The sequence below is a fragment of the Protopterus annectens genome, chromosome 9.part0, assembly GCF_019279795.1.
Source record: "Protopterus annectens isolate FY-2018-M chromosome 9.part0, PAN1.0, whole genome shotgun sequence".
NCBI lineage: Eukaryota > Metazoa > Chordata > Ceratodontiformes > Protopteridae > Protopterus > Protopterus annectens.
The window spans coordinates 1,050,658,121-1,050,682,014 of record NC_056743.1 but is presented as its reverse complement, the minus strand read 5'-3'; the positions used below and the strand labels follow the sequence as shown (position 1 = coordinate 1,050,682,014).

At 41.6% G+C, this 23,894-nt stretch overlaps 1 protein-coding gene across 4 annotated transcripts in view; it reads right to left on the bottom strand.

Moving 5' to 3' along the window:
- The window catches only part of TNS2 (tensin 2), a 1,145,004-nt gene that overhangs the window by 209,855 nt on the left and 911,255 nt on the right, over positions 1-23,894 (bottom strand). For all 4 annotated transcript variants that reach the window (XM_044083852.1, XM_044083850.1, XM_044083851.1 and 1 more), the window contains one exon: positions 791-913. In XM_044083852.1, coding sequence (XP_043939787.1) covers positions 791-913 — 123 coding nt within the window. The remainder of the gene's footprint in view (positions 1-790; positions 914-23,894) is intronic.

The following is a 23,894-nucleotide window of genomic DNA, read 5'->3' as shown; positions in this document are numbered from 1 at the left end:
CCAGACAGGCAGGTTACACTCCCATCTCTTCCATCAATTGAGGAGAAATTATATTAGACTCTGAAGTGCCTTATCTCTTTCTAACATACCCTTGGTTGAGAGTACATACATACATATACTGTATCACAAGCAGGATACACTCCATACAGCAAAACCCATATTAAATGCCTTATGATATTATTCACAAGCCTTCACCTTTGTGGTAGCCATATGGCAGGAGTGATTACCCCCTTGTGAGGAAAGTTTCATCATTAATAAACACAAACCACCATTATGTAATCCATTAATAAGGACTAACAGCAGCCAAAAACAGACTGGCATCTGCAATCTGGGCATATCCCCCCTCAATGGATAAGTACTTTAAACCAGACACATTCCTGGACCTCCTTCATCCTTTTTGGCAACTCATAATGCTTCAACTACTTTTTCTAAAGAGGGAAAGAAAAAAAATCAAAGTGTGCCCCCCAAAATCATCCAGACTCTTGTCTTCAGTTTTTAAACGATGTCATCCTGCTCTCTCCTATCTCTGACTCACATTTAAGGACTTATTTGGATTCTTAGTGTAGAGATACTGGCACAAAGTGAGGTGCAACATCCTGTATACACCGTGTTAATGCTGTCAGAAGTCCATGTCTCCTTCCTTGAAAGTGGAAGTTTAACAAGCACCATATTAAACTTTCACTGAGGCAGTGACTCAACCATGCACTAACACACTCTGGACTTAAGTGAAGTAATTAACATTTGTTGCTGTTACATGCCTGTGAAAATGGGCTCTATTAGATGACCATACCTTGCAATGTAAAACCACTACGTGCTGGGGATCAGAATTCAGCCAGGTTTCCATGGCTTTGCAGATGGAACAGATCTTGTCCAGAGGTGGGGCATGAAAATCTGGCCAGCCAAAGTCATGAACCTAAAAGAAAGACAAAATAAAACAGCACGTTATACAGAGTCCAAACAAGCCAAAGTCATAATAGAGAAGAAGCAGACTTTGCTGAAGTGTTGTACTCACATGGATATTTCTTAAGTATGCAGTCAAAAAATGAATAATTCTCATTTTAGGCAGTCATTACTCCCAACACAATTAACAATTTAAAGGCTCAGCCAAGAAAAAAATCGGAGGCCAATCATTTCCAAGTTGCAGATCCAACTTCATAATTACACAGCGCAGGCAATGGCACCATTCCCTACTTCCATTTGGCTTTGGCACTATAACAAAAAATGCACTATCCCCAGCTGATCGCATAAGGTACAACAAGTTATACAGTTTGTATAAAAGAGCTTGCTTTGTTGGAAGAAAATGAGTTTCAGGTAAGGCAATGGAAAACTAAAGACTCATCTGGTTTTCAAATGCATTTGAGCAAAGAACTGACAGGCTTTTTTTAGGCTTTTAATTTCCATATGTTCATTACAATACCACCTTTCTCAACATCAGACAAAGACCAGAAGGGACTCAGTGGAGCTATTCAGTTAAGAAAACCAAAATAAGCTGCATACAGTAATGCACAATGCACAACACTGTACTTGCTTAGTCTTCAAGATAAATCAAGTAAATTAGAAGCCTTATACAAGTGTTCTGCCATCTGTCAAATATAGGTTCATAGGTTCATACTAGGCTATCTGCCCTAGGGCATTTATAAGCCTAGCCAGAGTATGTTTGGCTTTCGCCACCCATTTTAAATTAATTTTGCTATGCCCTTTTTCGAGGTTAGTATACTGTGCCTCTGTCTAACAGTGACACTGAAGTGATACCCGGGGTAAACCTACGATCTCCCATCCACTCATCAAGATTCCTCTTGAAGAGAGTCAATGAGGGTCTCTGCCTAACCTGGACTGGAATTTTATTCCAGAGTGAAGGGAGCCTCTGGGTTATGAATCTGTCCCTCCAGCATGTCCTATTTATTTCAGTGCTAAGGTTCAAGTCTCTCGAGCGTGTAGCTCGATGGGATTTGGATTTTTTGAGGTGCAGCATGTCCCTTAATTCCGGGTTGGACATGGCTTTATACGTCAGGCACAGGTCGCCTCTGAGCAGGCGGTATGCCACTGAGTAGAGCTGGAGTTTCTTTAACCGGGCAGCATATGGCATCTGTTTGAGCCCTTTGATCTTCTTGGTGAGGTACTTTTGGGGTCTTTCCAGTTGCTGCATGTGTTTGGTAAGGTACATCCCAAAAGGGGCATTGTACTCGATTATGGGCCTGATGAGGGATGAGTAAAGAAGCACGATGACCTCCCCTAATCTAGATGTGAATCCCTTCATGATTAGGTGGGCTATATAAAATGTTTTTCTAACCACTTTGGCCACGTGGTTTTCAAATGAGAGATTGCTATCAACTTGGGTCCCCAGGTCCCTAATTACTTCTTCTGTACTTAATGGATTGCCACCTATGTGGTAATTTGTGGGCACTTTGTTTTTGCCAAAGGGGATGACTATATACTTTTTGGCGTTTAGCTTGAGCCCATGGCTCTGGCACCAGTTGTCTGTTTCTATGAGGCCCTTTTGGAGGATGTTTGTGTCGGCTGGAAAGTCGATTATGGCACCCAGTTTGCAGTCATCTGCGAACTTGGTCAGCCACAGTCCTTCTGTGTTGGCCTGTACCTCCGAGAAATATATACCGAACAAGAGAGGTCCCAGGACTGAGCCTTGTGGGATGCCACTTGTAACTGGTTTGGAGTCTGACATGGCTTCAGCAATTCTAACCATGTGGGTTCTGTCCTTGAGCCAGTTTGCAACCCATCTAGTGACATAGGGGTTTATATTTAAGCTGGTGAGCTTATCTATAATGCCCGAGTGGGTTATTGTATAGAAGGCTTTTGCGAGGTCCAGGTAGGCTGTGTGGACCACCATCCCTTCGTCAATGGCCTTGGTGACTGTTTCAAAGAAGTCAACCAGGTTTAAGAGGCAGGATCTGCCCTTAACAAAGCCAAACTGGGTAGGATCCAGTGTCTGTAGGTCCCCAATATCTTTATTTATGAGGTCCATGATGATCCTTTCCATAGCTTTGCAGACCAAGCTAGTCAGGCTTGAGACTGAACAGTAGTTTTATGTTTGGGTTTAGCTCTTCTTGGAGTTCATGCAGGATGCAGCCCGGGACACCGTCTGGTCCCACTGATGCTGTGTTTTTTGCTTTGGAGAGGGCGGCTCTTACCTGAGCATCTGAGATGTCAGGGGGGCAGCACTCTGCTGGGATAGATATTTGCCCTTTTGGTGGGGGGGGGGGGAGTTTGCACTGAATCTGTCATTGTTGGCAATGTCTGTGGGTTCGGTGTATTTTTTGTCATTTTGGACTAATTCTGAGCATATCTCGGAATTCCCACCCAGGTTCCTAACATAACTAAAGAAAGCCTTGTGATTACCCTTAGTGTCCTGTGCAATTTTTCTATGGAACCTGGCCTTAGACGATTTTATGAGTGCCCTTAGTTTTTTGCTAATACTGATCAGAGATGCCTTCCCTTTTTGGGATTTTGCTCTATCATGTAGTAGCTTCCTCCTTCTATTGTATAGTTTGTTTATGGCTGGGGTCCACCAGACAGGACGTCTGCCTTTGGAGGATTGGGTCTTGGTTTGATTTGGGATTGCATGATCCATGCATTCCTGAAGGTATTCACAGAATGCATTTATAAAGGATTCTGCGGTCTGGGCCGTATTTCCCACAGGCCCAGGGGCTTTGAAGGATTCCACCTCGGTTTTGAGTAGTGTGAAATTCGCTTTAGAGAAGTTTTTCACTGTGGTTTTCTGGGCAGGGGGTGGAGTCGAGATGTGACTATCCAGTGAGATCAGTTTATGGTCTGATCTTACCAGTGAGGGATACTCTTCTGGTCTGGAGCATAGAGTTCCCATGTTGGTGATGATCAGGTCCAGTATGTTTTCCCCTCTTGTGGGAGTGGTAACAAGTTGTTCCATAGCATTTGAGTTTATGAATTCTAGGAACCTTTGGGCTAGGGTGTTGGAGCTAGAGTAATGCTCCCAGTCTATGTTTGGGTAGTTGAAGTCGCCCAATATAATGGTGTTTGGAGAGACCTTCATATTTTCCAGTGTTCTCAGGAAGGCCGAGTGGGGTTCCTGGGTTTGGGAGGGTGGTCTGTAGCAGGCTATAAACTGGAAGGCAGTTTTACCCACTGTTAGTTGCACATGGATAGTCTCTGATGCTTCGTGCTTTGCCACCAACCTGGAGGTGTGGGTATCTTTGATGAATATCGATACTCCCCCTCCTTTTGTGGTCCGGTCCAAGTTTTGGGGCCGAAAAGCATGGTATGAGGTATAACCTGGTAGTGCTGGGGTTCTCTCGGGAGCCCTGAACCAGGTTTCTGTTACTGCACATAATACTGACTAGTATGGCCTTTCTGGAGAAAGGACAGGCAGCCTGAGGGAGGGTAGCAATGCATAAATGGTCCTGAGACTCAGTGACCTTGGAATGTCTATGGATTTATGGCTCCATTGAACGTGAATTCAACAAGCTGCTCTTTCCTGTTTCTTAAACAACAAGGCCGAAAACTGAGGAGGGGCTCTTGATTCACACAGGGAAGTATTTCGGATTCTGAGAGAGATCACCAAGTCCAGCTTGCCTGTTTTGTGTGTTGGGGGGGGGGGGGGGGAGCTGACATGCTATACTTTGTGACAGAAGGAGTAAGCAGCCTTATTGTTTCTTCCAGACTTGTCTGTCCTTGCCTGCTAAGTACATTTCTGATATGCTGTTACTGTTTTTCAAATCTGTTTAAAAATGTCAGCTACACAACTAAATGATGCTGCATCTTAATGGAGAAGGATGAAAATTGAGGAGGGATTCAGGTACAAGCCATTTTTCTTGTTGAAGTTATACCTGACATCAGGTTGTCTTATGTTGCATCTCCTGTAGATGCTATGGCACATAAGTCTGTACTACAGCAAAACAAAACGTAGGACTTCCTCATAAGTTATAACTCTCTAGCTGCAGCACAGACTTGAGAATAAGAATTTAAAATTTATGTTGCAGAAACCTAACACCCCTGTATCTAGAAGGTTTAACTTTGCTCTTGTTATTAAGTTAAAGTAGCTTTTCCTATCTATGCCAGCTAGCTCACTGCTCTTACTACTCCTATCAGCCTAGCTTGTCTGCTCTTACCTAGTACTACTACCCATATCAGTTCACCTCTCTACCTTCTCTAGCTCTAGATAAATCTGGTCTGTATTAGAACATCGAAGTATTAAAACTTCAAATGTTCTGATATCGAACACTATTCAGTGAACGCTAAGAATGGTGAAGCTGCAGAACAGCGAATTCTTTCCTCGGGAAAGAATTTGGTTGGCCGTTTCTGTGGCTTCGCTATTCTTAGTGCTGTGGTGGAAAGTTACGGGTTGGGTTCAGGTAAGTATGCGATTGTTTGTACTTTATGGTTAGGGAGTGGGTTAGGCATGTGTGCGATAGTGACAGACTTTAGGGTTAGGGGCGGTTTAAGTGAGTTAGGGTGCGGGTTAGGTGAGTGTGGGATAGTGATGAAACTTAGGGTTAGGGTTAAGGTAAGTAGGTAGATAGTAGTGTATGTTTAGTTTAGTGTAGCGTTAGATGTAGGAATTTAAGTGTGTGTGGTTGCTGTTTGATGTGCTTGTGTTGTATGTATGTATTTCGGAGCAGCAAATTTTTTCCATGGGAAAAAATTTGCTGTTCTGAATGTTCAATATTTTCATGTTTAAATGTTTTAGGGCCAATGAAATGTTGTTGTGTCTTTCAGCTTTTCCCGGTTAGGGGTCGCCACAGTGGAACTCCAGTCCGGTAATGATTGGCAGTTGATTTTTACATGCTGAGTTGCCGGCCCTAACGCACAACCTTCAATGAAGGTATGCCCATTCACGCATGTCTCCGCAGAAGATGCTCTAGCTGAGAATCGAACAGGACAACATCTTGCTGTGAGGCAACAACGCTACCGCAGCACCACCACCGCGGATTTGGTGCCAATGAAATAGTGTTCGCTATTTTCATCTTTCGATAATGTGATATAAACGCGATAAATCTAGATTTTAGTCTGCTCCAGTGCCTTCTTTGGCCAGCCTACTTGTATTTTGCACATTGTAGCAACTGTCTCATACTTACTGGCACAATCCATTGTTGCAGCCTAACACTGACACAGTCTGTGAGAGATGCAAGTATTTATTCAGGTTGGAAGCTACAATAAGAAAGCCCCACACCACCACTTCCCCACGACCACCTTGCAAAATAAACCACAACTACCCTAACTGATGCTGACGTGGTTAAGAAATCCCCATCTGAGCCTCCTAGGCACCATCTAGTGAGACCTTAGCCAACTAGTATTACTAACAAACCCATACACACACCATCATCATGTACACATACTGCTGCCAGGATCACCAGGCCAGACAGTCTGCACTCAATCATCATGATAATGACTCTGGGAAGGTAGGCACAATGACTGGTCAAAAACTCAGTGATGGTAAGATGCCTCTCAGCTAGAATTTGCAATGAGACTAGGACGCTTACATTGCTTCACTCTCCTAAGTAAGATTACTCCCTTATGGTTGCTGATCTTGAGATGAGTGACCTTAGGTAGCCCACCCAGAAGGCTATGCAGAAAGATACAATGGAGTTTGTTATTCCTGTGTCCATGTCAGAGAAGACACTAGACTTGGGTGGCATTCTGTCATCTCCAAGAATAATGCCTCAATTCAAAGACAAAAACAAACTGACTTTAATAGTTGGCTAGATAATTACTGTCATTTTAGATATTTCCAGTTTATGTCATCATGGGAGATAATATTTGGCACTTCATCCTATCTTGACATGGATGGCTTGCACCTTTCTTACCATGGCTTTTGCCTACTTGACAGAAGTTCTGCTAAAAGCATAGTGACTTTTTAATAGAAAGTCCATCTCCTGGACATTAGAGAAAATCAAATTCTAAACCAGATTAAGGTAGCACTGCTTAAAGCCAAGAATCTGAAAAAGATTTCTGAACTTAAAGGCCTTATGACTCATGAGCACATTCACATTTGCACAGTCACAAAAAGTTGGTTTCAGTATACTGCTAACACTCCCTGTATATCAAAGTTTAGTGTTTTTCATTTATTCAGACCCAATGCAAGCTCTGAGAGAGTGTCTTCCCTTACCCGGGATCCCATAATCTCAAGACAAATCCCTCATAACCCCAACCTAGAAAGTACAGTTGTGTACACTTACCATAAATGTAGATGTTCGAATGTATTCACTGTTGCAGTCTTCACATTTTGGTTATCTGCCTGCAAGCAGCCCTCAGCCAGTCTGAATACCAGAGTCTTGGGATTTCTGCGTTGGATGCTGTCGCTTTTTCCATGACATCAGGTCATCAGGGGTGTAAAACATGCAGCCGACGCCATTACATCAGTTTTTTTTTTTTGCCCAAGATGTCAGGTGCCCCCAAAATAGGAAGCAATGATATGGTGTGGAACACCCTCAGCAAAAAGCAAATACACATAGTATAAGATATGCCAAATCAAAAACGATAGGTGAAAGCAAAGACAAACAGGGGGCTGGAGGGAGGGTAAGCAGGACTGCAACAGTGAATACACTTGAACATCTAAATTTATGGTAGGTGTACACAACTGCACTATGTTCTTCGTGTTTCACTGTTGCAGTCATCACATTTGGTTCGATTCCCAAAGCTAAGGAGGGGTGGAGGTAGATTAAGAAGCATTAGGGCTGGCAATCAGGCCTTGTAAGACAGCTGTGACAAATTCAGCTCTGGATTTAGAAAAGATAGGCAAGTGATAATGCTTGGTGAAAGTGTTTTAAGAGCTCCAGGTTGCAGCTTCAAGGATGTCCCTGGTAAGGACTCCTCTGAGAAATGCAGTAGAGGTAAATGTAGCCCTAGTGGAATGTGTTCTTATCCCCTGTGGGGTAGGTTTTCCATGGTGCTTGTAGCAGAAATGGATGCAGTGTGCTATCCATTTAGATATGGTTTGCTTTGAAATGGCCTTCCCCTCTGCCCCTGCAGCAAAGCTGACTAGCAGCTGGTCAGATTTTCTGAGAGGCTTAGTCCTTGTCCAAATAGAATCTAAGCTGTCTGTGCACGTCCAAGGAGTGTAGGATTCTTTCTCTTTTATTTTGAGGATTAGGGAAAAAAGTAAGCAAATGAATGGACTGGTTTAAAGCCACATTAGATACCACCTTGGGCATAAAAGATGGGTTAGTCCTGAGGGAAACCCTGTCCGCATGGAAGATAATGAAGGTTTCCACTGCCATAAGGGCCTGCAGTTCAGACACTCTTCTTGCTGAAGTGATAGCTAGAAGTAAAGCTGTTTTCCATGAGAGGAATTTCAACTCTGCTGTAGCAGCTGGTTCAAAGGGGGGAAGTGTAAGTTTTTCCAATACATAGTTAAGGTCCCAGGCTGGAGTGCGAGCTCTCCTGGGGGGGTCTTAAATATTTGGCCCCTCTAAGGAACTGTTTTACCAGAGGATGAGAGAAGAGGGGTGGCTCAGTATTATAATGAGCTGAGATAGCAGAGGAATGAATCTTAATTGAAGAGAAGGACAGGCCCTTGTGGAGCATTTCTATTAAGTAATCTAGTATATGAGTTAAGCTGGGCACAGTTGTGCCCATCCCTTGAGACCAGCTCCAGGAACAGTATCTTTTCCACTTTTCTTTTTCTAGTACTAGGCCTCCTTGCCTCAAGAATGGCATCCAGCACCTGCTTACTGAGGGTTGCTAGAAGTGAGTACAGGGGATTAGCCAGGCTGCAAGGTTCAGGGTCTGAAGCTGAGGGTGCAGGATTTGGCCCCCTTGTTGGGACAGCAAGGAAGGAGTCTGAGGCAGGTGCCATGGTTGTAGCTGTCAGACTACATAAAAGAGGATACCAGTGCTGGCATGGCCAGTCTGGTGCAATCAGGATTGTCCTTGGCCTGTCCTGTTTGATCTTTAGTAGAACCTTCAAAAGGCAAGGCAGAGGGGGAAAGGCATAGACTGAAGGCTTTCCCAGGAAAAGGACAGGGCATCCACCTTCCAAACTTGGCTGTGGGGAGTTCTGGTGCAGTATTTGTTCAATTGATAGTTCTGAGGGGAAGCAAAAACGTCCACCTCTGGTGTCCTCCATCTGTTCCCCAAAAGCTTGAATATTTTGGGTTCCAGTTTCCATTTGTGTGGGTCCATGAGCTTTCTGTATAAGTCATCTGCCAGTGAATTTAGTTTGCACAGAGCCATGGCTAGTCTGCAGACTGGGTAGGAATGTGTTCCCCCCTGCTTATGTACCACATAGCTGTGATGTTGTCTGTCTTTACTGGAAGAATAAGGCCTTTGAAGGCTATCGGAGCATTCTGTACAGCTAACATTTCTTTCTGACTGATATGCAGGTGCATCTGCTTTGGGTTCCATTTGCCCTGAATGCACTGCCCTGCCATGTGAGCCCCCCATGCACTGTCTGATGCGTCTGTTGTTAGGGTTTGGGCGGCAGGGAGTAGAGTGAAAGAGAGTCCCTTGTTGTGGTTTCAGGCCTCTGCCCACCATAGGAACTCTGCCCTTAGACACGGAATGATAGAAACTACTGTTTCCAGGTCCTGAGAATGTTGACACCATAGACTTTTGAGATACCACTGAAGTTTCCTCATATGCAGTCTTGCATATGGAATTAACAGAATGCAAGAGGCCATGAACCCCAGAGCTTGCAGTATTTTCTTTGCAGATAGCTGGGTTTTTGCGGCCAGTAGGTTGAAGTAAGTTGTCAAATAGATTTGTTTCTCTGGAGTGAGGAATGCCATCTGGGAAGATGTGTTCATGCTTGCTCCCAGGAATACAATCTGTTGGCAGGGTACTAGGCGTGATTTTTTTTCATTGATGGTGTACCCCAGTGAAGTTAGAAGTCTCTTTACAAATGCCAGGTGCTGTAGTAACAAGTCCTGACTTTCCACTTGAATCAGGCAACCATCCAAGTATGGGTAAATTTGAATACTTCTCTGCCTGCAAAAAGCAATGGCTGGAACTAGGCACTTTGTGAATACCCTGGGCGCAGTAGATAAGCCAAAGGGAAGTGCAAAGAACTGATAGTGCATAGAGCCTGCCCTGAAGCAAAGGTGTTTCCTGCAAGATTCCCTTATGGGGATGTGCAGGTAAGCTTCATTTAAGTCTTGGGTTGCTAGCCAGGCATCCTTGGCTAGCACAGGAAGCAGCTGTTGGAGAGTTATCATTTTGAATTTTGGAACCACCAGAAAGGTGCTGAGAATAGATAAATCCAGGATAGGATGCCAGGAGTTTTCTTTTCTGGGAACCAGGAACAGGCTTGAATAAAAGCCTTGTCCCCTTTGTTCTGCTGGGACACGTTGAATAGCCTTGATGCTGAGGAGAGAAAGTACTTGCTTTTGGGCCTCCGCCACTGGTTTGTGTGGAGGTCTGGCCATCCACTTAGGGTTGGGAGTGAGTGGAAGCGGAATCTGTATCCTAGGGAAGCAATGTTTAAAACCCATTTGTCTTGGGTAATGTACTACCAGTTTTTTTCATGCAGGGCGAGTTTTCCTCCTAAAGGTGCAAGTACTTGAGCAAGGCTTGGGGGAGTTAAGGATAAGTCATTGTGCAAGTTTACCATAGGGGGTTGGCTTACTACTCCCTGTTTTGGACGTGGGAGCACCCCACTGCTTAGATCTGTGCATAACCTGAGACTAAAGTCTTGGGGGTCTGCTGCCTCTGGGTTTGGACTGAGAAGGCCTGGAAGGGACTGGAAAGGACCGGTTCTTTGAAGGCCAATGCCTACTGAATCTAGGTCGCTGTACTTGTAAGAAATCTTTAACAGTTTGCATAGATTTAGCTTTCTCCTCCATCCTTTTGAGAACTTCTTCTGCTTTATTGCCAAATAGGCCCTCTTGGTTTAAGGGTGCATCCAGTAATTTTGCTTTGACATGATCTGGCAAGTTTTGTTCCCTAAGCCAAGCATGCCTTCTAAGAACAGACCTAGTGACAGCAGCCCTACAAGATGCTTCTAAAGCATCAAAACCACATTGCAAAGTAGGTTTACCAACTTGGTCAGCAGAATGCATTAACTCTTGTAAATCTTTATGTTCTGCACAGTCAGGAATTAACATCATTTTCTGTTTAATTAGCCCCATAATATGCTGCTGATACTTTAACATATTAAACTGGCAATTTAAAGCCCTAATGGCCAGAGTAGCACAGGTGTGTACCTTCTTACCCCATCTGTCTAAAGCCCTAGAATCCCTGTCAGAAGGGGTAGGATTCTTGGCAGTAGAAGCCTTAATGCCTTTTGGTCCTTGAGAAATGGTCTCTGGAACCGCAGTAGGATTCTTGAAAAGGAATTTGTGAGAGTCAGGTACTCTATAATACCTGTCAGGTTTCCTGGGAGCTGGAGGCAAAGTATCTGGGGTAAGGCTGGATTCCAAGAAAACATCATCTACAATCTCCAGAACAGGAGGGATAGCTAGAGGCCTGTGCTGAGGCAGGTTTAAAAATTCCCTGAGTCTCTTTCTGGATTGACAGTAGTCCTGGCTTTCCCAGTGGAAATGCTCCCTAAGGGTATGCAGGGTTTCACCAAAAGAAAAATCTTCTGGAGGGGAAGCAGAGGGAATGGAATCTTCTGCATCAGAATCCTCATAGGTAGATAAGGGTATGTCTTGGTAGTCAGAAGGAACAGAGATATCAGATTCCTGGTCAGAAGAATCAGAAGGAAAATCAGTTCTAGGTCTCTTTGAGGGGGAATGCTGGCTTCCCCTAATTAAGGTAATAAGGTCTTCAGCCATTCTAATCATTTGTTTTTGAGGCCTATGGGCCTGAGAATGCACTTTGGTCATCAGTTTCCTAGGCGTAGTGCGAACTTTAGGCCTGAGAAATTCGTTATTTTTGGCTTGAAACTAAGTCGTTGGTTTAATATGAAAATCAGTAGGCCTAAATACACCCTCAGAAGCCGGACTCCGAATGAGTCTCAGTAGAGGCCTGTGAATCTGTAGAAGCGGGCATCAGGGGCTGCGAAAGCGTCTCACTGAGTACAGGTGGACTGGCGACTAGCTTAACAGTAGCATTGATGGCAGTTTTGGACCTATGCGGTCTGTCTCTGTCTTTATCCTTACATTTTTTCGGAAGATTGGTAGTCGGATAGCTTACCGACAAAATTTCGGAGTATAGAGATCGACAGCGAAAGTATTTAGCTACAAAAATTGCCAGATGAGGGATAGTTCGGGCGTTGAACAAGGCACAAAACCGACAGTGAGAGATGTCATGGTCTGGGCCTAAACAGGTGACGCAGTAAGAATGAAAATTTCTATGCAGTATTTGCTTTCAACAGGTAAGACAATTATTAATTTTTTCTGACATCAGCTAGAGCAAGAAAAAAAGGATCCCCAACGGGGTACTTCTCTTTTAGAAGACTTCAGGTCTGAAACTCTAAAACGAAAATTTCAGGAGTCGGCCGACAGATACTTTCAAACTGCTTCTGTTTTGGGCACTGCACGGCAAGAAAGACCGATGTAATGGTGTCGGCTGCATGTTTTATACCCCTGACAACCTGACGTCATGGAAGAAGTGACAGCATCCGACACAGAAATCCCAAGACTCTGTTATTCAGGCCGGCTGAGGGCTACCTGCAGGCAGATAAACCCAAATGTGATGACTGCAACAGTGAAACATGAAAAACATCTTCTAAAGGTCCAAATTATAAAAACAGAACAATCTTAAACCAGTACACATGTGGAAACTTTGACACCAATCTAAAAAACATGGAATGAAGGAATCATCTGAAGATGCACAAATTAAACCCAGAAATGTTAATCAGAACAATCCATAAAAATGGAGTACTTTCATTTTATACACTCTCTCAAATGGATACAAGACTCCATCAGACTTAAATGTCAGATTTACTCTTAATAAAAATACAACATTACTATTACTGCTAACTACAGATCATCCTTCGTGTCCCCCACTGACTATGAAAATGACCCAAATCTACTACACAAGATCTACAGCCAACCTATCACCAGTCTACTGAATGACTTCATTTACACAACCATCAACTTGCAATCCTATCCCACTAGTACTAAATATTATCAGTATTTCCTAGATTTCATCAGTACCAATTCCCTTGAACAACCTGACAACCTTCACACTACAGGCACTGATGTCCTTATCTTCACCAGTATAAACCACTCCTCACTTCACTCTGTCTCTCTACGTCACTAGATAAATCTGAACACAAATCCATATGTTCTCATTTAAAACCTATGGCATCCCTCCTACAAATGCCACAGATTTTAGGGATTTGTCCAAAACAAACCTCTTCTGCTCTCCATGTACCCAAAAATAGTCAGAAATAACACTGCTCTTGACAATCTCGCTGTTCACAGCTGACACTTTCACCTCTGACTTCTATTCACACCAAAAGACTTGCACTGAGAAGGCCAAGTCTATCTGCTCCAAATATAATGGGAAGTTTAACTGTAGACCCTTATGTGGGAACTGTCTTATTAAAAATGTAGAATGAAAGGAAGAAACTGCTTATCGTCTATAATAAGGTCACATCTTTACACCACAAAACAGCCCTGAAAATTGTTACCAGCTACTACTAAAGTGCATAAGGCTTAATAAAAATGCAAGTTTGCCACTTCCATTAAAGGCAAACTTAAAATCTTCTTCAGCCATGTTAGGATATAGGACTACCCAGCAATGATCTGAGATTATTTCTAACAATAATACTTACTCCGATCCAGGTCAACAGACAATACCCAAGTGGGATAAATATTGATTCAGCTTTACACCATATATCCACCTTGTTTTTCCCGCCATTTCACAAATGCCCGCCCCCACAATTGTCTTCAATAATGCCCTGTCAGACCTATCCAAAGCCAAAAACACTACATCCAGATATCCTGATCATGTACTGGGCTGCCTCCTTATCAGCATCAAAAACCTCTCCTCAAACCTTTTAATCTCATTTTTTTCAGAGGATGCATCCCCGATGCCTAAAAAACATTCTCAGGGATGTCAGTACAAGGGAAGTCACATCCCACCCCGATCTAGGCAACTATAGACTCAAAAGCATTATATGTAAGATTATTGAGCATATCATATCTGAATTAATTAACTCCGACCAACACAGATGATTTACTGGCCCTAGACCCTAATGAATTTGTCCTTATCTAAGCCAGGTCCTGTTTCATAAACATGATAAATCACTTTACAAAGGTAACTGAATCCAAGGACAGCAGTCATTCCACACATTCACCTCTCATGACCCGGCCAAAGCTTTTTTTTGAGCCAGTCCTTCATGCCAACACTACTGACAAACTGATGCAACTCAAAATAAGCCCTTATTTTGTCTGCTGGATAGCCAAATGGCTACCAGGAAGAATGTACACAGTTAACGTAGCTGGCACTTCCTTTGAACATTATAATGCCACTAAAAGTGAACTTAAGAATGCCACTAATGGTGACCCACAGGGTTTGGTCTTGGGGCCTGTCCTTTTCAGCATCTACTTTTCTGATATGCAACTCTAAGTTCAAGGCCTACACCTAGCCAAGTTTTCAGATGACTATAGACTGGAAGTAACCATCGCCCCCCTACAGACCCTTCAACAGGGGCACGACTATGCTAAATTCTAGTGTATTCACTGTGGTTTCAAATTATATGTCAATAACTGCAGAATGATACTAGAGGACAAAAAGAAAATCCCTGGCTTATGCCACTTCAGTGACACCACCATTCAAACCAACACAGTTATCAGAGACCTGGGCATCTACATTAACACACTATTAATTGGCCATCAAATCTCCACCATTGTGCACAAACCATTCTATTTAGCCTAGCTAATAACCAAATACATTTCCTCCACATCTAAAGAAGTCACAGACAACATTTCCTATATATCCATCATCAGGTCAATCACTAAATATAATCCACCTTTAGAATGCACCTCTGTAAGCTTTAAGAAAAGGACATGTTTTTTGTTACAAGCATCCTGCCTGTGGACTACATTGCTAAAAAGAAGAAATGCATGATGTGTTTTAACAAGACAGAGAGATTTACAAGTTCACCAATAATTCTGAAATACATTCTGTGTCATACAAGTTCTTTTTAGTTGCCCATTTCTTTCAGCTGTAAATCAGTGGGTTGCAGTTTTATGACCGTTTTACATTCCGAGCCACATTTCTGGCAGTGCAAATGAACAAACAAATTAAAATGATGCTAGGAAACAAAAGATGCCAGTTGTTATGTCACAGCAGAGAAACATTTATGTTCATGCTCTTTTAACAACAATTAACAATACAGAGTTTTACTTTTGTTTCTCAAGTGACACATATAAATGCTGACTATTTACAAAACCAAAATATCTGCCAGGCCAAACATGATATAACCAAGCAAAACACTGACATGCTATTTACGAACAGAAACACTAACTTCTGCTACGATAAAGCGATAAGATTCTCAAACACAAAGCTAAACAGGAAATCAATATCACAGTTACAGCTATCATATTACATTTACTTTTGCAGAACTCTGCTGATACTAATTATACAATCATAGTCAGGCATATGAAAAGCACACCATGACATGCACTGTTCAAGTTTTAATTATTTACTTTCTGGGATATTACTATGGAAACTACGTAAACTTTATGTTTTAATGTGCTCAGTCACCACACAGATAAATTATCTCTATACAAAATGACTGTTATAATTTTAGTACGTTGCTATTCACTATTACTATCAAACAAGAGTTTTTGCAGGTTCAGCCAGGTATGATTTTTTTTTGCAGAAGAACAAGAATGTGGTGTAGATATAATTAGTTCAACCAACAACTGAACAAGAATGAACCAAAAACAAAAGAGGATGAACCAAACCACAGCAGATAAAGAATTCCGTTTAATGGTAAGCGCTTTCGCAGCACATCAAGCTGCTTCCTCATCTGATGTACTGTGAAAGCATTTACCAATAAACGGAATTGTATTTTTATCTGCTGCCTGCTGTGGTTTGGTTCATCCTTTTTTTTTTTCTTAATGAGAATGGGGTATGTTGACACTGGACCGCTACTGCAATCAAAGATTCACAACGATGGGTGGTATGTGCATGTATGTGTGTGTGTATGTTTGCATGTGCTTGTATGAAAAAACAAGCTGTAAACACTCAAGCCCACACCAAAAGACCTTATAATGACATTAGCAATATGTCTTAGCCATATTTAATGTTGAGCTTTGAGCAAATCCTTAAGGAAAAAATAGCAATCTTAGTTGCATTATGCAATTTATAATTTCCAGATAACAGAAATTATTTTGGTTGAATAGAATGGAGCTTTGGAAGTACACCATCAAAATGTGGTGTGGTAATTCGGGAAGGAGGTAGTTAGTCTGCATGAGAAATCAACTTTTTAACTTTAATTTTATCACAATTAAATTATCTAACGTCAGATGATGTGTTAAGCTGAGCTCTCTCTACCGGAGTTAGTAGTAGCTCATGTGGGTATAAAACAGCCAAAGGTACTTAAGGAAAACAGCAGGGGAAATTTCCTGGTGAATGCGTTATTATGGGCAAAATGCCACACATATCATCACAGTGAAACTCTGAGCTGCACCTAGTAATAAGGTGGCAATTGCTGAGGGCGTTCAGTTAATCTGTATTCAAATGCTATGAACTTACTAACATTTGATCACAGTAAAATGAGATCCAGGGAAGGGTGGGGGGCTTAATGTGGGTATGTCTGAAATAATCAGAATATATTACAGGTGGTAAGAAAGGGCAGACTTTCTTTTACTTGATCACTTCAGAAAAGTAAGACTTATCCAGAAAGGATGGTAATGGGTCTGTGTGTGCGCGTGTGTGTGTGTGAGAGAACTGACCACAAATGTCACCTAACTGCAGTGAAGCCATCATAGAGATGGACTGGCAAGGGCTGTGTGTGAAATACATTGCTACTTGTAGAATTTATTCACAAGTTCACTGTAACACATCTGAGATCAACTCAGTCAAAAGGCATTTTTTCCTGGGAGGTCATCTGTGCGTGAAGGCTACGGATCTATGGTAAGCAGACCACAGCTAAATAACTGAGGACCAGGACTGTCACAAAGAGCATGGATGCATGAAACAAGTTGGAATACATTGCTGTAAACAGTATACTCAATATAACATGGTTTTAGGATTTTTTTTACAGCACTGAAAAGACAACTCTTTCAAACTTGCACTGTCAAGCACTGGGTAGGAGCAGGTCATGTTCTGGAAGGTGGTGTACAACCTTCCACGCCCGTCCAGAAATCCTGTTTATATTCATACCTAGTTATGGTACACTTTTGTTACTGCATGAACAGCAGTCTGCACAGTAGACTACCTTTTATTCGGTCTCACTAGGACCAAATGGCTGGTTAATCAATAAAAGCATACAAAATAGCATCTATAACTTATAAGTCAGTTAGAATAACAGGATATGTGTTAGTAATGCATTCTTCTAATGAACACAAAGACTAAAACTTAAATGTCTGTCATTATTTAGCTCAGAGGAGGCAGAAGTGTTAGTCTTCTCTGTTTTCCTTTGCTAGGGCTATGGCAGAAATTTGATGGCTGGTTAAACAGTGGCCAGATAAGAGGAAGTCTACTGTACATAATAATTTCCTATGCACTGCTTTCTTTTTTGATACAGCTTCTTAAAGAGAACCTTCAATAAGTCAAAGATTGAAGAGCTTGATCATGGTTCCTGGATTTCAGAATGAAACAACTTATTCTTAAATATACTGCATTTTGCATCTACCTAAGGTAAGTAGCCTGCCTCCCAGTGTGCCACTTTGTGTCACTGTAATTATACTGCACTGTGCTTCCCTGCCCAATATCTAATTGCAACAATGTGCCACAACTGATGTAGAACATACTCAGTGTCACTAGTGTCACAAACAGATTTAGTGATTTAATCCACTTATGTCCTCCTTACATCTATGTATTTTTAACCACAGTCTCCTTTTTTCCACATCCCAAAGACATGGTGACAGGTGTAAAGATGATCCTCCAGTATGCCCAAAGGTGTGCATGTATATGTGTGTGTATTGTGGGATAAAATGGACTGGCAACCCAGACAGGACTGGTTCTGTGCTTTACTCCTACTGTTTGCCAGGACAGGCTCCATTTCTTCCATAATCCTGAATAGGATAAAGCATGTCTCAGAAAATGAATGATGAATGTATCTCTGAAAAAAATCAGTGCAAGTTACTGTTAAAGACCAAGCTTGGGTAAAAGATGGTAGCAATGGATTATACTAAAGGTACAGTGTGTTATGATGGACAGATAGAATAAATATCTGTGGCGGTTTTGAAAAGTATAATTCCAACTTACAGAAGCTAGTGGCTTAAGTCAAAGTAGCAAACTAAGCAAGTGAGCCGAGAGATGGAAGGAGGTGAGAAATGCCACAAAGCCAACTGAAGTTGCTGTAACCACACAACAGTTTTTTAAGAGAATTCATCTGCAAAACTACTATCTAAAGTTCCTCCAAAGATTTAGTTTTGTAAGTGGAACCCGCTCTCGTTTGGTTGAAAAAAAAGAGCTTGGTATGTAGACAATACCAAGATAATTAATTCAAAGCAAAAAAATGAAAATTCCGCAGCAATTGCAGAGATCAAAAGGATCAATTTATTTAGTTTGTATGGAGACCAGTTTACAGTGAAACAAGCAGTTAACGCAAATATATCCACTGCCTCGGACAGAGGAGCTACTGATTGCTTTAAGTGGATCAGCTGCGTTTTCAAGACCTGATCTAGCCCTAACCATTTAACAAGTGCTAGTACCTGTTGACTATTATCTCATATAGGACACTGTATATAACAGACTACTATTAGGGTGAGTTCAAGAAGACGTAAATGCTTCCTGAAGTCTATGTCACACATGGGCAATCTGTATATTGCATCCATGTCTGACCTTTAAATGCTGACAATTAGTTGACAGACTGGCAAATACATTCCTCTAATTCACTGGCTATATGAAGCATTCTTACTTCAGCAGGAGGATGGGTTGCTTCCTCCATTGATCCCCTTCTCCAAATGATATAATCATATAGTGATTTCAGCAACATCCTGCCATGCCTGCCTCTCTGTGCCAATGGTGCTGCAAGGCAGCTGTCCTCCTCAAAATATCAGGCAAGCTGCATGGCCCATCGCCCCCTCGCCAAACAGGGGAAGGCAGTGGTTAACTAGGTGCTCAAGTCTTCCATCCAAACTGGTCTTCTGATCAAACTGTTCTCCAAAGGAAAAGTACAGTCAAGAAATATACAATACTGTACAGTTCCTTTAGGTATCCTTTGTATTGCATTCTGTACCAAACAACAGTATCCACTTTAAGTGCAGCGTTCAACAATATAACACAATGCTTTCAGCAACATGGACAAAAACATTAGAAAATAAACAGCAGTACGCAAATCATCAACTGGGATAAAATAACTGATTTACTGTAATACTTTCCAGGAACAGTTTAAAGTTTTACTAGAACTAGTTAGGAAATCAGTATTAACACCCGCTTCACAGCTGCAAAATGATGAAAACTTTTGATGTTAGATTTTGCCAATAGGGATGACTACAAGTAGGGGTACATAAAGTAGGCAAGAGGGGGTTGCAATTTACTGGAGAAAACTGTCAAAGGAGCCAAAGTATTGGGAGCAAATACCTAGAGAGGGAAAGGTAACTGGGTGGGTTGAGGCCAAGAAGAAGATTGGACTGCAGGATTGAGACTGCCTTCCCTACCAAGAATTGATATCAGAGTTAAGGCAAAGAGAAAGGAACAGGGAAACCTACATGAAACACCTGATCTGGTAGAGTTTTTAGTTGAATTCAGAGCAAAACCTGCTGTTAAAAAGGGATAATTAGTAGGGCATATAAAACATTGCATGATTATTATAAGAATCAGTCAGACAAGGTTAGAAAAAATTGGAAAGCGAGACTGGAAAGGCAATTTATAAGGGAACAATGGGAGGACACATGTATGGCTCCCAAGTATAAAAACAAAGTCAGGAAGGTTTAGGGTTTTTGCTTGAAAGTGTCTGCATGGTTATTTTTATACCCCAAGCAGACTTCAAAGAATTTTTGGTTGACAGCAAATATTGGAGATGGGATGGGGAAGAAAGAGGTAAATGGGAACATATGTTTTCGGAGTGTAATAAGTTGGCAGATTTAAAAAATTCCCTACAGAGTACTCTATCAGAAATACTGGGTGAGCAAATGGCTGTGACAAAGGAAATAATTCTTTTGAGCTGGGATGCAGGATCCAAATTGCCTAAACATAGTAAGGCCTTGTTAAGTTTAATTCTGTTGGTTGCAAAAAAGCATTACTACAAAATGGAAATCATAGTGTAAACCAACTCTATTTGAAGTTAAAGAGGTAAAATAACTGGAAGAAAGATATTTAGAAAAAAGAAGGAGCAAATTACATAGAAATAAATGGAAATTGTGGGAACAATACATACAGAATAATGTTCAGGAGGAGGAGAAGAGAGGTTTAAGTAAAGGCAGAAAATGAGCAATTTATGTAATGCTGGACTTAGTCATAGTTAAAAAAAGAAATGTGATGTATTATGTACGTAAATGAAAAATGTTTAATATGTATGTATGTTTGCCTATGTCTCAAGTAATACTTTAATGAAAGAGTTTAAAAATAATTTTGGTGTATACTAATGCACGTGATAACAAGCAAAATGTCTCAGCTGGAGAATTAATGAGTTGTGGTGTCTACAACCTGTGCTTCAGAAATAACCAGCTGTGACACACACACATCCACATGTGCCAGAAGGAAGTATATTTGGAACATGAATAGTTTTAACTTCTGGGACACTTCACCCATTTTGGAAAAGTCTACCTCTAAAGAAACAGCATCTAGTCCTGTCAGCCACAATTTTTCATCAGCAAGTGCCTAGAATGTGTAGATAACATGCACCTTTTATGTTTATGTACCTTAACATCTTCATCAGCGCAGGCAGGTTCGGACTCACAACATCACTAACAGTTAAAAAAAAAAATGATGAACTTGCAAAACTCTATATGACCTTCTGACACTGTCAACAGTGGCTTGATGATCTACACTTCTGAAACTTAACTTTTAAAACTTATAAAACAGCATCATCTGAAAAGTAGGTCTCAATTTACAAAATAGTGGAACACATATGGGAAACAGTCTAGCAGCAGCTAAGTTGGTAAGATGGCAGCATCTCAGTGCCAGGATCCACAGGTTTTGTCCTGACAGCAGCAGTGACTGCCTACACACAGCCTGCATGTTCTCCAGGTGTCTGCATTGCTTTTCTCCATATAATCTGGTTTCCCTCTGCTTCCTAAAAAGATGTTACATGAATGGCTACTCAAAATTGTCCATGGATAAATACTGTATTTACCTTTGTCTTTGTGACCCATGTCATGGCTGAATTGGTCTGAGAAAGGTCAGTTCACTTGTCCAGTTAAATTAAATTAAATAAGTGTAGTTTCTTGCATTGTAAAAAAAATTATTTCAAGGTGTGCATGAGGGTTAAATCACTTAATATGGCAGAACACAAGTGAATAAACATATGTAGCTGGAACAAAAACAGGACTGCAGTTTTCCACAACAATTATGCAATCTACCTTTATTACATCCAGCCAAATGGGTGCCTCCCCTGCTCTTTTTCTATTCATTTATGCTCTTCAAACATAACAGTAAAACCTGTTAAATTCATAGCAAAAGTTCACCCAGTATGCCTTAACAAAATAAACGTTGTGAAATCTGAAACATTTAAACATACATGTGCATTAAAGGATGACTGAATGGGGTGCCAGTAAAGTGCTGTTGTATAAGCCAATGGCTGACACAAAGATGGCTGAGGCATGGATAACTTGATCTGCATCTTAAAAGTAAGCAGGTGATGAGTTGGTGTCAGTATTACTGATATGAGGCTGCAGGACATGGCAATGGTGTATGCTGCATCAATACAGGTATGGCCTGTGTCCTGCATGATCCACGGTGGAATTACTGGGACCCAGTAGTGTATATGGTTCTACCACTGCCCTTGGCTGGTACCATGAACCAGTGGCCAGCCCCTTCCTGCCCCAACCATTCAGATCTCATTTCTGTACCACACCAACCAATACTTTCTTCTTTTCAACTGCAGCAAACAGCTGCTATGGTTTATAACATGCATGCACAGAATGCTACAGCGCTCACTTCATAGTTAAAAAACAAAACAAAATTTCTTCTTTTTAAACTGTCCAAACTGCTTGCTACAACAGTTTCGGCAGTTTATACCTTGCCTGCATGCAGCACTACAATGCTCATGTTTTAGTTTAAAAAAATGTCTTCTTTTTAAACTGTAGCAAACAGTTGCTACAGTTTATACGCTCCTTGCATGGAGCACTATAGCACTCAGATTTTTGTTAAAAAATAAAAAAACATTTTTTTTTTTACTTTTAAACTGTGGACCACACACAGAGCACTAGCTTCTGCAGTTTGACAGCAAATACAATACTGGCTTTTAAAAGCCAGCATTGCACTACAGAGAGATTGGGACTGGCTGACTGCACACCCCCCAAACACTCTGCAATCAGGACAGTTGCCCCTGATACCCCACAATAGCTATGCTACTGCTAGGACCTGTACAGCAGGTGTCAGTATTACTGATACTAGGCTGCAGGACATTGCACAGGTGCATGCTGCATCAACACAGCTATGGCCTGTGGGACACGGTCTGGCACCTGAATGGCCAGTGGTGGAATTAATGGTACCTGCACAGCTGGTGTCATTATTACTGATATGAGATTGCAGAATGCGACACTTGTGCATGCTGGGCCACCACAGCTATGGCCTGTGGCATAAGGTCTGGTATGTGCATGGTCAGTGTTGGAACTACTGTGACTTACATAGTTATGCCAGTAGGAGCAATACCTGCACTCTTACATTGCTGACACATAGTGGAGTACTGTGCAGTAGACTGACATCTAACATCAGCCAAACTAATGTTGATAAGACCAGTACCTGTGGGCTGACTGTAGAAAAGACCAATGTCCTTACATCTGACATCTGGTATCAAGTCAGCAGATAAAGCAGTGTCAGTTGAAGTGATATGAATTTGGCTGATGGCAGTGCATCAGGGAAGTGAGCAGATAACTCATGTGTGGTGAAGGTGGACGTTGGTGCACTGACACTAAGCTTAACCCTGAAGAAAAGACATCAGTAAATGGTCAATGTCAGCTTTTCTCCCCCACCTTTCGGGAGAAGGACTTGTCCCACCACAACCATAGTATCTGTAGGAAAGCTCAGTACTATGTTCCAATACATGGGACTTAGAAGGTATGAGCCTGGCCAAGGAGTGCATACACTCCTGCACTCCAGCCAAACACTGACAATGTGCAATAGTGCTAACAAACAAGCAACTCAGTGCAGCCAGGTATTGCATGTACCTCTCCTGTTAGCTGCTGGGACTACCATCCAAAACTTTTACAGGATAACTACCATTATCTCTACCTCTTACCTCTTCTTATGGCAAGCTCCAATGCCACCAGTTTAGAGGGAGGGATGGGGCAATGTAGGGTCATGGTTAGAGGGATGGGGGGAGAAGAAAAAGAAAGAAAGAAATTTGATTTATCTTAACATGTGACAAGGCCATGACATTCCAGAATACAGATATGGAAAATGAAACAAAATATAATTTGCAGATAATGTATTAAATCTAACATTAGACATATTTTAAATGATTCAATTAAACTGTAAACACTTTACAAAATTTAGATTACCTGGTAAATTTTAAGTGTTACATGACAATGTTTATTACTTAGTGCAATAAACTGCAAACCGGCTACAAAAGCAATAATAAAATTCCTGCTAAAGCAAAGGGTGTTTACAAAACTACTTCATTTTGACATGACCACAATACTGTTCTTTATTAAAAGTGAACATTTTTCAAGTAGAAAACAGAGGCAGCATTTATGGGCAGAATATGCCGTGGTGGCACGGCGGTAGCGTTG